The 14,530-nt window shown below is 43.6% G+C and overlaps 1 protein-coding gene across 1 annotated transcript in view; it reads left to right on the top strand.

Annotated features, from left to right (window-relative positions):
* Positions 1-13,538, top strand: part of gpr161b (G protein-coupled receptor 161b) — a 32,280-nt gene extending 18,742 nt beyond the window's left edge. Inside the window, exons 3-6 of the mRNA XM_072513821.1 lie at positions 1,516-2,240; positions 8,355-8,459; positions 9,909-10,025; positions 12,245-13,538. Of these exons, the coding sequence (XP_072369922.1) occupies positions 1,516-2,240; positions 8,355-8,459; positions 9,909-10,025; positions 12,245-12,516 (1,219 nt within the window). The 3' untranslated portion in view covers positions 12,517-13,538. The remainder of the gene's footprint in view (positions 1-1,515; positions 2,241-8,354; positions 8,460-9,908; positions 10,026-12,244) is intronic.
* The last annotated feature ends 992 nt before the right edge of the window (positions 13,539-14,530 follow it).

Raw genomic sequence — 14,530 nt, 5'->3', positions numbered from 1 at the left:
ATAAGAAAACGACAGGAAGGACTCTTACAAAAGCAGGGAGTTAGTTTTAGTTCACATCTGATTTCCGACGCTAATACCAGCAAAACACTTATTTGATTCATGCTGTGTTGCTGGTTAGTGGTAAAATGCTATGGCCTGGAATTTGCGGTCACTGGCAAAGTAAGGACAACCTCTGCTGACTTTGAAGAAAGCTGCTTTGAGAGATTGAGCAGTCTCTATGGCAAGAGCTTTATCTTTATGTGCAATTGATTGTCACGGTTGTTTAGTGAGGATTCCTGGCATGGAGCTGCAATGATGTCATCAAGCTGTTCAAACAGCCAATCACATTTAAGAATGTTCACGGGCAGCCTGGAAATGAAATTTACTAAAATCAAATAATTTTTTAAAAATTGAGAGCCAAGTAAAGATTAACATACACAGGGGGTTAAGGTATCATGAGCAAACATTCATTTTAATAAAAAAAACTTATCTAGTTTAATGCAATCTAAAAATTGATGATAATGGCAACATTTAACAACACTATGCAAATAAAAATTATTTTTTTCTGGACCAAGACGGTTGTTCAATAGTAGTTAATATTGACATCATAGTTTAAAAATCCAGTTACAGCTTTATCTGGGGTTTCTAACTGTGACATGCGAGTAAAGAGGTCGTACTACCAGATTCATTGATTTTACCGATTGTCAGCTCTCAGGGCCCACAGTGCAGCCTGTAGCAGAGTAGTGAATGACAGATCATATACAACCTCAGGATATCTGTGCTAATCTGTGCTTGCGCTAAATCCTGAAGTTGCAACCAGATTCAGTGGAGTAGGGACAGCGTAGGTTGACAGTTGGCCATCAAAAACCCTGTAAACTCCAGACAAGGATGTCTCAGTGCAATGCTTCTCCATTTTCACAACATTTCTTTTTAAATAGAATTATCTGCATATTTTGTAAATGTTTCATGACCACAACAGGGCTAACCAGTTGTTCCTTCACAGTTCTAGGGACCTGCGTTCCATTCCTGGCTTGGGTCACTGTTTGTGAGGGGTCTGCACGTTCTCCCTGTGTCTGCCAGGGTTTCCTCAGAGACGTCCAAAAAGACGTGCTTGTTAGGTGAATTGGACATTCTGAATTCTCCCTCCGTATACCTGAACAGGCGCCGGAGTGTGACGACTAGGGGATTTTCACAGTAACTTCATTGCCGTGTTAATGTAAGCCTACTTGTGACACTAATAAAGATTTTTATTATTATTATAATAACAATCTTGACACAAGTAGGTATACATTAACACTGCAATGAAGTTACTGTAATATTATAAAACCAATTTAAAATTAAATATCTGTAAACTAAATTGGAATTGTGATATTGAGTTTCACTTGTTACTATCTCATTAACTTTAGTTTAAAAATGCTGTAATTGTTAGATTTTAGTATGTTCGTTGGGGCATTCTGTGCAAATAGCAAAGATGGCAGCTTTGTGATTTGAGTTATTGAGTATGGCTGAAAATTTCTTGTCCCTTTTTCTATACAGGTACTATGCTGTTGTTTACCCAATGGTATATCCTATGAAAATAACTGGAAATCGTGCTGTTGTTGTGATTGCGTATGTATGGCTGCACTCGCTAATTGGATGTCTTCCTCCTCTCTTTGGCTGGTCTGCATTTGAGTTTGACCAATTCAAGTGGATATGCATAGCCGCATGGTACAAAGAACTAAGTTACACTGCCTTTTGGCAGATTTGGTGTGCACTGTTGCCATTTTTAGCCATGGTGATTTGCTATGGCTTTATATTCCGTGTGGCCAGGCTCAAAGCTCGGAAAATCCACTGTGGAACTATTATAGTCGTGCAAGAAGAATCCGTTAAGGATGGAAGAAAAAATTCCAACACTTCTACCTCTTCTTCAGGGAGCAGAAAGAACAATATCAATAACATTGTTTATTCAGCCAATCAGTGCAAAGCCTTGACAACTATATTGATTGTGATTGGTGCTTTTGTTGTCACATGGGGCCCCTACATGTTAGTGATTAGTATAGAAGCACTTCACGGGAAAGGCACTGTGTCTCCAGGAGTGGAGACACTGGTAATATGGCTATCCTTTACTAGTGCAATTTGTCATCCTATTATCTATGGACTGTGGAATAAAACGGTGCGCAGAGAGCTGCTGGGGATGTGCTTTGGTGACAGATACTACAGGGATTCATTTATTCAACGCCAGAGAACATCCAGATTATTCAGCATCTCCAATCGCATCACAGGTAACCTAGGGAAAGGGAGTGGGTAATGCTTCTTGCTGTGATGTTTGCATCATGAAAAAAATGTGTTTTATTGCCTTTTGCTTTTTCATACTTGCCACGTTAAACATATTTTTGCTGGGCATTGATATTGGGGAATAACTAGGGCTGTCAGATTTGAAGAGTTTAAACTGTTCTGTATCTCATGTAAATAAGACATTGTTTCCATAACAGTCTACAAGAGTCTGCTTTGCCAGTTTCACGTGGGTTTTCTTGCAGCTGAAATTGAACGGCCACCTGTTTACCTTGATCTAGATACAATGAACATTAAAAAATAGGTTTCTGAAATTTTACATTATGTAGACCTTCTTAAATAGAGCCTGCTTGTTCCCAGCATGTTCAATCTCTCTGAGGTTATTAAAAAGCCGAGTGGAATAAATAACATTCTTAAAATTAATCGGGAGAAATCCTGCTGCAGTGTGTTGTCATCTCGGCTTGCAGCTAAGAGGTATGTTGATGCTGCTTGGAAGTGGATTGGCGGGAGAGGGAGCTGAGAGGGTGACAATTTGCTTATGTTCTGACCGACTATGTAGAAATTGTTGTGAGATTTTTCTTTTTAGCAAGGAGTATGATGTTTGTGATTATTGCAGGCTGGTGATGTCATGCTTTTACAGTGACATGCCAAAATAGATCGGCAGAGGCATGTTTCAGCTGCAGTGGTTTATAAAATTTTAATTCGTATTCATGAGATTGATTGCTTTCTGAATCCTCTTATTAACCTATTCTAGTGTTGTAGTTTGCATTCATCTGTGGGGAAACTGTGAATGGAATCTGATATTCATATTCAACAATCTTCCTTTAGTAAGAAGAGCCCAATGGATCTTCACTCCCACCTGTTGGAAATTCCTCCGGGATTGGTCCCAAACCAGTGGGTGTCTCTAGCAGCTTGACGTCATGTGGATATATTATGTTTACCTATTTGACAGATGTACTGCTGTAAACACCATGATTCAGGCAGTGCTGCACAGTAGAACTCACGGTGCATAGCCTCACAATGTGAACCAATGCACATTTTTCTTTTACCCCCCTACTCTAAACCCCTCTGCTCGGGGAAGAGGAAAGAAGGGAGGAGACCAGATGAGGGTGTATTCCCTCATTGAAGTAAGAGCAGCACTGTCAGAACAGATAATCCACCTTGTGTCTAGATTGCATGAACTCATGGGGAGGTGGAAATGGAGAGGGTGGAGGCAAAATGGGCTTTTGAAAGGGTGCCACTGGCCAGTATGTCAGTTTCCCATCGCCTTTCCTGCCATCGGCAAATTTCATCAGGACTGGCCCTGGAAAACCACCTGATTTGCGAATAAGGCCAATTAAAGAAGTTAAGGGGTGCATTGAGAGCTCATGGCGGGACAGTAAGGGATTTTGGTGCACAGTTGCACACTAAGTCAAGGGCAGACCAGGTATGTGAAGGTCGCAACATCGTGGTGGGCCAGCCATTGCCATACCATGGTGGGCCCATAAACCAGTGCACAACTGAGAAGGGCACTCAGCCTTTGGCACATGGGTGCCATCAGGTGTGCACAGGATGTGGGTAGAATGTTCATGTAAGTGTTTGTGCAATCACCCTTCTGGCACCATGGGCTTGGAAGCATGGGGGGGCGGGGGGAGTTGGTAATAGATTGTAATGGAATTACAACTCTCAGATATTGGGTCTTATGGCAATGAGGATCACCATCCTTCATAGAGAGATGTGGAGATGCCGGCATTGTACTGGGGTGAGCACAGTAAGAAATCTTACAACACCAGGTTAAGGTCGAACAGGTTGTTTCGATGTCACTAGCTTTCGGAGCGCTGCTCCTTCCTCGGGTGAATGAAGAGGTATGTGACGTCATGTGGATATATTATGTTTACCTATTTGACAGATGTACTGCTGTAAACACCATGATTCAGGCAGTGCTGCACAGTAGAACTCTCGGTGCATAGCCTCACAATGTGAACCAATGCATGTTTTTCTTTTGCCCCCCTACTCTAAACCCCTCTGCTCGGGGAGGAAGGAACAGTGCTCCGAAAGCTAGTGACATCGAAACAAACCTGTTGGACTTTAACCTGGTGTTTGTAAGACTTCACACTGTGCTCCATAGAGAGGGCAGAGGTGTAGGATGAGGGGCAGGAAGCCAATAGCGGCTGTACCTTCAGCATAGGATCTGCCAGCCAGGGCAATTCAGGATGGGTACTGGGATTCTCAAGCACCATGAGAGATGAGCAACATAAATGGTGGCACAGCCAGCAGTGCCCATGTCCCGTGAAATCATTTTTTTTAAAGTAAAGTTGGAGCTACCTTGAGATGTTGCTGAATCAGTGCCCAGGAATACACCTCTCCAGACAGATGTTCACTGTTCTTCATACCCTTGTGATGGAAGACATCACACCTTGGAACTCTGTTCACCATGCCTGGCCATGGTCACTGTGATCTTGAATCTCTTTCACTGAGTCCTTTCAAGAACCAGGTGCAGAGTTTGGTGGTTCCAGGATCTCACAGGTTACTGGTGTCATTTATGTAAGAGATGCACAGTGCATTAATTTCAAGGCAAACGGGGCAGCACTGTGGTGCAGTGGTTATCACTGCTGCCTCAGAGCTGAGGTCCCAGGCTCTGGATCACTGTCTGTGTGGAGTTTGCACATTCTCCCTGTGTTTGTGTGGGTTTTGCCCCCATAACCCAAAAGATGTGCAGGGTAGGTGAATTGGCAAGGCTGAATTGCCCCTTAATTGGAAAAAACATTTCAAGGCAAACAGGTTCTGCAGGCACAAAGGGTTTCCACCATCACTGGATCTCCCCAGGTGCAGGGCATCATCGATTGCATCTTGTGGCAGCCTTCTGGGGACCAAGTGAGGGCCAGTGAGATCCACCAGCAGGATTGGATTCCACCCCCTCAATATCCAACTGGTCTGTATCAACATCTTGAGCTTCCTATGTGCGTTCACTTTCCAGGCAGCTGGCATGAATCTTCTTCATTTGGTATTTAGGCTTCCCCAGCTCTTCATTCTATTCTATAGATTCTCGGGGACATTATCCCTTGAAGAGGCTACTCCGTCCTTTATGAGACAACAGGATGAAGCCACAGGGGCAAGGACCACTATCAAGCAGGCAGTCAGGCTGTTGAAGGTGGGGTTCTGGTGTCTGGGCTGGTCAGGTGGCACCTTGCAGTACACAATCTGCAAGCATCTCACAAATATTTGGTGGTCTGATGTGTTGCCCTTAACTAGCCCTCCAAAGCGGGGTGCTGAGGCCCTGGAATGACGCAGCTTATCAGAGGAAGAGGAGCAGGATGTGGTGGAGAGGGAAGGTGCAGAACACAAAGATGTTATATGGACCCAAGCCCAGTGGTGAAGTACAAAATGAGCCACAGATCTTTTTCCTTGTAAGTAGGTTTAGTCACAGGATGCAGCATTATAGAGAACTGCCTCCTAACTACCAACGCAGTGCCCCAGCTGACCTTTTTACTCTTTGACTACTGTTGAACAAGTTAACTAAATTGACCCCTTAAGGGGCACTGTAACAAAAAGAACTTTCAAAGGAAACCTCTCAAATTATAGCTTCTGGGGTTGATAATGCACTCGAGCTTCTATGGTCCCCACCAGTCATGGATGGCCTCATGCGTGCCAGTGGACACCACGTGCTCCCTCTCCAGGGTCATGAACGTGGCTGCGGAAGAGAGGCAGACAGTTTCACTAGATGACCCCCTTACTGCATGGACCTGTTAATGGCCATCTTGGCCAGGCCTGGGAGTAGGCCTACAAATAGGTCCTCCTTCCTGCCCTTCCCCTTGTGCACTGGGTGACCAAAGATCAGGGGCAGGATTCTCCATTTCCTGACTCCGAAATAGTGTTCGGCGATCGGGCGGAGAATGGGCTCCGACGCCAGAGACGCCGGAAAGCTATGCTCCGCCCCCTCCGAAATGGCGTCATCGTGTTGTGCGCTGCGCGCAGTTGCAATGCCGTTGGCGTCTCATCGGCTGGCCCACTCGCGAATCTCCCCCCCCCCCCCCCCCCCCCCCCCCCCATGGGCTGAGTTCCCGATGGCGTGGACCACGTGGTCACACAAATCGTGAACATGGTGTGCCGGCTGCGGACTGTATCCAGTGTCGCAGTACTCGGCTGGGATCCGTGCCACTGGCTGGGGGGTCTTATGCGAGGGCTGAGGAGTGGGCTACGGGGTCGCGGATTGGGTCCACGCACGACAGGCGCCATGTTGTACGGCGCAACTGCTGCAGGTCATCAGCCGTGCGCATGCGTGGCCCGGGAACCGGCCATTCTTTCCGGTGAGGGGCTAGCACCGGCACCTATGGATACTCCCGCCCCCCCCCCCCCCATGCCAAGAATGGCCGGTTCCCAGGCCGCGCATGATTTGCCGGTCATGAAAGACCACTGTTCCCACGCCAGTGTCGGCACTTAGCCGCAGAAACGGAGGATCCAGCCCCAGGGGTGTGGGGCTGACTCTTAATACTCTCTTTATTAATCAAATTGACACCCCTTTTAAAGGGGCACAGAGAGAAATAAAATGACAAAGGGGTCACTGTTTAAAACTAAGTGGTCACTCATGTAAGACAGAGGAGATATATTTCTCGTGAGGGTTGTATCTGTAATACTGTTCCTCAAAGGCAGTGAAAACTGAGTCTTGGAATATTTTGAAGGCAGAGCTAATTGATTCTTGATTAACAAGGGGATGAAAGATTATTGGGGGTAGGTAGGAATTTGGGGTTGAGGTTACAATCAAATCAGCCAGGATTGTATTGAATGGTGGAGCAGGCTCAAGTAGCCGAGTGCCCTACTCATCCTCTTAATTTGTATGTTTGTATGTTATCTAACTAAATCAAAATATGGTTTTGGGGCTGATAATGCACTCCAGTCCCTGCAGTGCCCATTGTTTGCAGAAGGCCTCAAGCACACCAATGAACACTGTGCTCCCTTTCCAGGGACACCTGTCCGTGAATGTAAACATGGAAGACGGTGGCTAGCTGGGCTAGATGACCCTCTCGACTGCCTGTTCCTGGGCTTATTAATAACCAGCTTGGCCAGGCCCAGCAGCAGACTTATAGGGAGACCCTCTTCCCAGCAGCCCCCCCCCCCCCGGCACTGTGAGGCAAAGATCAGAAGCATGGGGCTGACTTTTCATCTGTGCTCTCAGTCCTTAAACAAATGATGCCCATCACCGTTGTAATAACATAATTAACCAATCACAAGATGATTTAACCTTTACAGGCACTGCACCCAGTTCCTCCTGACCACACTCTGTCTGCTAATGTTCTCTCCACCAGTCAATGGCTGCTTGTTGTGGGAAGATGGCCTTCTCCTTCACAGCCTCTGGAAAGACTTCCAGGTCAACAGCGAAGAAGCTGGGGACAGTCCTGCCCCAGATACCGTCCCTCTGCTTTACCTCTGGGCTCACTGTTGCTTGCTTTCTTGAAGTTAAGCACCAGTCACAGTAATGGCTGCTGTGGTGCACTTAAATCGGGCCCACGCTTGCTCAGTTCCCTCCAATTCAACTCCCGTGGCTGCTAATTAGCTGCCCTCCAGCCAATTAACAGCTGACCTCCAAGAAAAGCAGGTCTCCTCAGGGCACAAATCACTTAACTCCAAATAATGGTTGAGTACTACACAACATGTATTTGCTGTTCAGCCATTGGGCAGTGCATGGTTTTCAGAATGGGTTACCTGACTCCGGTGTTTTAACAACTGCATTGCTGGTCTGTAAACCATAATCAATCTTTCCATTATTCACGATTAAGAAAGTGCTAAGAAATACAACCATTGAAATAACTAATAACGGACATAAGAATTCTATGGAGATGGAGTGATGCCATCTCCTATAGCTCAGGATGCAGTTGCTATGGTGCGTTGCTAAGGTCTTAATCTCCGGCCCTGCAAAAATATGCAAGTGAAAATATGCAAGTGATGATTCACTTCCATGTTTTACAAAGAATTTCTGTACAAATAACGATCAAGTATTTGTAGGAAAGAATAAAATTGAGTTTGACTGAGTGCACAAACCAAATGTTTGATTTAAAAAAACAAAAACTTTTATGCACCTGTATGGAAGAAATAAATGGAACATTACATTCTATTTACTTTTTACGCAGATTTGGGATTGTCTCCTCATCTCACAGCCATGATGGCTGGTGGTCAATCACTAGGACACAGCAGTAGTACTGGAGATACTGGATTCAGCTTTTCTCAGGACTCGGGTAATTGTTTCTGCTATTTGCAATTGACACTACTCTTGGCAATGTGCAAATCTACTTTTAAAACTCAATTTTAAAAAGTTTTCATATTTCTCCATGGCCTCACTCTGCCCATCCCTGGAATCTACTCCAGCCTCTCAAATCCTCTGAGAGATCTGTGCTCTTCTAATTCAGACCCCTCGAGCATCCCTGAGTTTCAGCACCCTGCCAATGGTGGCCCTTGAATTCCTTCCCTAAACCTCTCTGCCTTTATCTCGCTTTCCCCCTTGAAGTTGACCAAGCTTTTGGTCACATGTCCTAATATTGCCGTGTGTGGCTCTGTCAAATCTTCGCTTTAGAATGCTCTTTTGAAGTGTCTTTTTGTTTTATGTGTAAAGTGCTCTCTAAATACAAGTTGTTGTGTTGCAGAAATTATGAGCACTATTAAAAATTGTCAAACTACCACAACCATTTTTTAACGTAACCATGCATAAATTATATACTTTATCATTTGAGTTTTCTTACATGAAATTATAGCAGGGAATTTTGGTATAGCTGTGAGATTTATAATTAATAAAGCTTCAGCTATTCGCCTGCATAGCCTGGAAAGCATCACAGAAAATGCTCCAGGGCCATGCAGGGTCAGAACTAACTGGGTTTGCAGGTATTTGAGGCACGAGACAGCAACGTGTTGCTGAAGAGTACAGACTCTTGAATTTGGCATTTTGAATGCGGTTTTCTTAGTACAGGTTTCATCCTTTTTTTTATTCTACCAGACGGAGAGAAAGTAGGTGGTTTGTTCCATCTTATTTTTTTGTACCCCCTTCGCCTTTTCACAGGAAATCACCGGACACCCAGTTTCATTTGATTTTACCAATTACACTTGTTTCCCTTTATTTCCCGTTAGCATTCCTTGGCTTTTCCACAGTTACTGCAGACTACATTTGATGCGGAATAAGGAGACCAAACTTTCATTCACCCCTTTAATGGCACGTTTTGTGGCATTCCTTATAAAAATGAGCTTGCATACTGGGTTTTTACTTGCGGCATTAGCCCAAACCAATGCAGTGTCACTCTAGTTCCACGGAGGCTCACATCAAAAAACAGCCCATTATTTGTGGTGCACTCTAAACCATAAGGTTTGCGTCCAGTCCTCCTTCAAGAAAACTGCATTTAATCGAGGCTGGCAGGTGGGAGTGCTGCAATTTCAGACATACAACCCCTTTGATGTGCTAAACGTAGGTCCTTCCTGTCTGTTGCAGCAGTTTGATTGGAAAATCTTATTTTACCACAAGTTCTAACGAACATTCTTCAGCAACCAGCGAATTAACTACTAATTCCATTGCTGTTTGTGGAATCCTTCTAGCTGAAGGAGCCCTGATTTACTGGATAAATTATTAACAGATCTTGGTTTGTGGAAAGGATTGTTCTGGTACTCTGTGTCTGTTCTTACTTATTTAAAACTTAATTTAGGCACTGATGTGATGCTCTTGGAAGATTTTAATTCAGATGGAACTCATTATTCTCACAACTATTGTTCAAATCGAAGGCGGAGTTCTGTGCCAATTGATGAACTCCCAGTACCACAAGGTATTTATAAAGGCGCATTGAACTTGTGTATATGTTTGCGGAATTAAATATTTCATCAATTGAATTTTAGGTTATTATTTAATAAAATTTCCAGAGCGGTACTTAATGCATTTCCTTTATGTACTTTTCTTATTTTCCTTTAGATTTATTTTCTGATTGTCATGCAGCAAGGAGAATTTGCTTAGCGGAATTTGCGTAGCATATGCTAAGTGATAGTTTGTTATAGCTATTAATAGCATACCACTTGAAAACTAAAACAAAATGCATATTCTAAACAAGCATAAATTGGGTTCCTTCCTATTAGAATAAAAATAAAATCAATACAAGTATGTGGAAAATTGGTGTATATTATTTTGTATTAATGGATCTTTAATTCTGGTTGATTTCCTTTGGAGCCTCGGATCACTAATGTACTCTATTTGACCATCTACCTTCCATGAATCTACTCTCCTTCCACAGTCTGCCCCTCTCAATGTTATGTCTTTCTCCAACATGTCTACCTTAATGATTGAGTCCCCTTCCACTGACTTCATTTTGATGAAGAAATTCTGCATTTCTGGTTGTGGGTTCGGTACTGGATTTAACTTGGTTAACAACTTTGAGTGTTTTTAAACCGTGTTCTTCTAGAATCATTACTTAGAAGAAAAACTAAATTCTGTTTGAAGGGGTGCTTAAACACTACCTCCAACTTTCCTTGCTATGTTTATAAATGTTGGCAGCCTGCAATTCCTTTGCAGTAATAGCAGTGATATAACCCTTCGCCTCGTTACAAGAGTGAAATACTTAATTGGTTGTAAAGCGCATTGTCTTATTTTACAGTTGGGAGCTCTGGCTAGCCTTTTATGAAGATAGGATGGGGTTATTAGGCAAGAGCAAAAGACCAGCCAAGCTCCCAACTGTAAAGAAAAACTTATTCATAATCTCAGGCAATCAAGTACTTACTTGGTTGTAAAGTGTTGTATTGTGGGGAAGGTTATCAGATCACTGCTACTACTGCAAAGGGATTGAAGGCTGCCACTGATGGGCACATCCCTGCTATATTTTGTCATGTTACACCCAGACCTTGGAAATCCTTCCCTTATGATCACACCTCATTGCTTCCAAACTCTAGCATGCAACATGACATGCTAAGGATCCATACTTGTCTTGCCATTCCCATTTGAGAACACAGTTGGATGTGGCTGTGATGTGCTTGTTGAATCACAACATATTTCCTTTGTGAATATTGGACAAGTAGTATTGTGAAAGTTAGCAACCATTGAATTTTCTTTTGATCAAGGGCATGGCTGATGTGCCCAGAAATATAGAACTGAGTACTGGTAGCCCCAAATTAAAGCTCATTCTAATAGCACATTTCATTTTAGCGTGATTTGTAAATGAGGGTCATTTCCTGAATAGTGCCACCTCCATTTTCATTTTAACCTGGTTACTCTGCATGCTCAGTCTTTTAAAAACAATCTGTTACCTGCCACTTCCCTCACCCAAGCCCTCCTGAACTCACCACCCCTCCCCAATCCTCCTGCTCACCTCCCAAGCTCTCGAACGTTCAGGAGATGGGCAGTGCGAGATGGAGTGAGCAGGGTGGGTCATAGAAAGCAGTGAGCGAGAGGATCAGGAAGGGAGCGCAAGGGTTGGCAAGCTGGGCTGGCGCAGAGGGAAGCAATGAGTGGGAGGTTCGGGGAGAGAAGCTGTGAGCTGGAGGAAGATTTTCGGATCAGTTAGGATGAAGGCATCCGATTGGTGCTTAACACTGCCTTTTTAAGAACACATTAGCACGAACAATTGATAGTTTGTAGTTAATTGCAATCTTATGAATGGATTGATCTTGGATTGTGTGGTGGGGCAGTCACAACTAAGAGAACTGAAGGATCGTTTGTTTGTCCCTTCTCAGCCTGTGCTGATGCTGGGATACACCAGGACTTACCATGAATGGTCAAATTATTGTTTTGATTGAGAACTGTGAAAAGCTTTTATGTCACACTTGGGAAAACTATACTGTGGTTAGCCCATTATTCAGGTCTATGGATAGACCACAATAGATTCTCAGGTAAGTTTGAAGAACCAAACAAAATTATTTCAACCAGCAGGATGTGGGAACAATCCTGTAGCAAGGAATTCATGCATCAGGTAGGGAAGAGAAAATTTGCAAGAAGTAAAACAAATGTTTTGAGATTATACTGGGGTAGAAATGCTTTTAATTCAATCTTGTTCCTTTGCAGAGGAAGTTGATCAGTCTTCAGTTCTGCAAATTAAAGCAGATGTTCACAAAACTCTGGATAATTTTGCTGCCAGCTTGGCCAAAGCTATTGAGACGGATGCCAAAATGAGCCTTTTTGGAGAGAGCTGTTTACCTGGAGATTTGTTTACTATTATTAAAACTGTACCTGGAGGTACCAGCAAAGGAAACAAAATTTCTGCAGGTCAGAGATTGAGGCTCGAGAGTATTGATGAAGGAATTGTTAATGATGGCACAGAGGAAGATAGTGCTTGAGGATTGAAACATACTTGCAACATAAGGACACACGACATTCACCGTGTTGGGATATCTGAGGCTTAAAGTGTCTGTTACTATGCTTTAATTTGTAAAATTGTTCAAATATTGATGTATAAAATGATGGGAGAGTAATTTAGTCAGTAGAAAGATTTAATGACAAGTGGGAGAAGCCAAAGAAATGAGTTTACAGCTTTGACATCCATGCACATCCAAAAGTAGTTATTTCCATAATTTGGTTTAACATACAGAATTGAATACTTAAAAAAAGCTTGCAAGAGGAAGAAACCTGGGACTGTTAACTCTAGAAAGCAAAAATCGTTAAATGTTGTTCCTTACTTCAGTGGCAGCCGGTTTTTAAGAACAAGTCTGTGCCTGCCCTCGTGGTGGTGAGAAAGGGCACATTGCTCTGCTGCCATAATCAGCAGGTCTTCCACAAAGGTTATAAGCAGCTAATAGAAAACTGGGTGATTCTTACATTGAGTATCAATTGAAATGTGTTCAAAGCAAACATTATGGGGGAGGGGTGGTGTAGCAGTGATGAGGAAAGGACAATGAACTGCAAAGAAAAAGTCAATTTGTTACTTTTCAAAACGAACAGCAGTATTTGATAACTTTCAGCTACACAGTGACAAGACTACAAAAGAAAACTCTGCTTCAACCTGTTGCTAAGTCAGGTTTCTAAACCCTCTCTGTATTTGAAACCTTATTGATTTTTTTCTGACAAATATTTTTGGATGCATATGGAATGTGTGAGAACTAATAGGAATGGAACACAAGCCAAACTAATACTATATATAGCTCAGCATTATAATTATACCATTCAAAGTAGTAAATATACTATTTTGCAGTTGCTCACAATCAAGTGTTTACTTGTTTCTAAGCCATGTGCTATTCAGCTTTTTTCATGTTTAGACAACTACATGTTATGTACTTGAAACAAAAATATTACATTTTAGTCAGTTAAAATTGACAGGTTTTTGTCATTGTTTTATACTGAAATAAACTTGAAAAAGTTGCAATGATGTCTAACTTTTTATTTCCACAGCAGTTTGACAGATTTAATATCCTACGAGCAATCTCCTGCAGTGACAGTCTAACACGGGGCAGGATTTTTTGGATGGCAGAGTTCCCTGCCTGTCACTTGAAGAGTTGGCGGGGAATTCCATCCCTGCAGATCACAGCAGCCCCACAACCATTTAATGCGCCAAGGAGCAATAATTGGCTGCAAACAACTTCCACCCCTCACTCAGGCAGCAGTCCCACCTCTGAGAAAGGGTGATTAATCTGATTGGCTGGCAGCTCTGCAGTCCCAGTAGGGCCCCTGGAAGTGCTGAGGAGAGGTTGGTGGTCTTGATGGAAAGGGGATGGTGGAAATCATCTGCAAGGGACAGGCAGCATAGAGACTTGTGGAAAGAGGGAGGGAGGTAAAAGTGATCCTTCTCTTTCTCTCCCCCCTCCCACATACACAGCACAGGCTGATCTGCTGGACGTCCTCCCTGCTCCTCAACTTCTCCCACCAGCCTCAAATAGGGCGGGCAGGCAGCCCCCCCCCCCCGCCCCACCACATAAATTGCAGACAGAAAGGCCGAGGGAATTTTACTACTCACTGCTAACCACAAAACCTTGCAAGTAGTGCTCCATATGTTTCAGTTAAGAAGCTAGAAGTGGAAATAAATAATTTAGACTGAGGGTGGTGTCAAATTTACTGATGATCGCAAAGCAAAACCCAAGACCAAAGGGACACTGATTGGGAAAATAACTAAAACTTGGCACCACACGTGGATAGCACTGTGGCTTCACAGCGCCAGGGTCCCAGGTTCGATTCCCCGCTGGGTCACTGTCTGTGCGGAGTTTGCACGTTCTCCCCGTGTCTGTGTGGGTTTCCTCTGGGTGCTCCAATTTCCTCCCACAGTCCAAAGACGTGCAGGTTAGGTGGATTGGCCATGATAAATTGCCCTTAGTGACCAAAAAAAGTTAGGAAGGGTTATTGGGTTACGGGGATAGGATGGAA

The sequence above is a fragment of the Scyliorhinus torazame genome, chromosome 8, assembly GCF_047496885.1.
Source record: "Scyliorhinus torazame isolate Kashiwa2021f chromosome 8, sScyTor2.1, whole genome shotgun sequence".
NCBI classification, from domain to species: Eukaryota; Metazoa; Chordata; class Chondrichthyes; order Carcharhiniformes; family Scyliorhinidae; genus Scyliorhinus; species Scyliorhinus torazame.
This window is presented reverse-complemented; position numbering and strand designations above follow the sequence as displayed.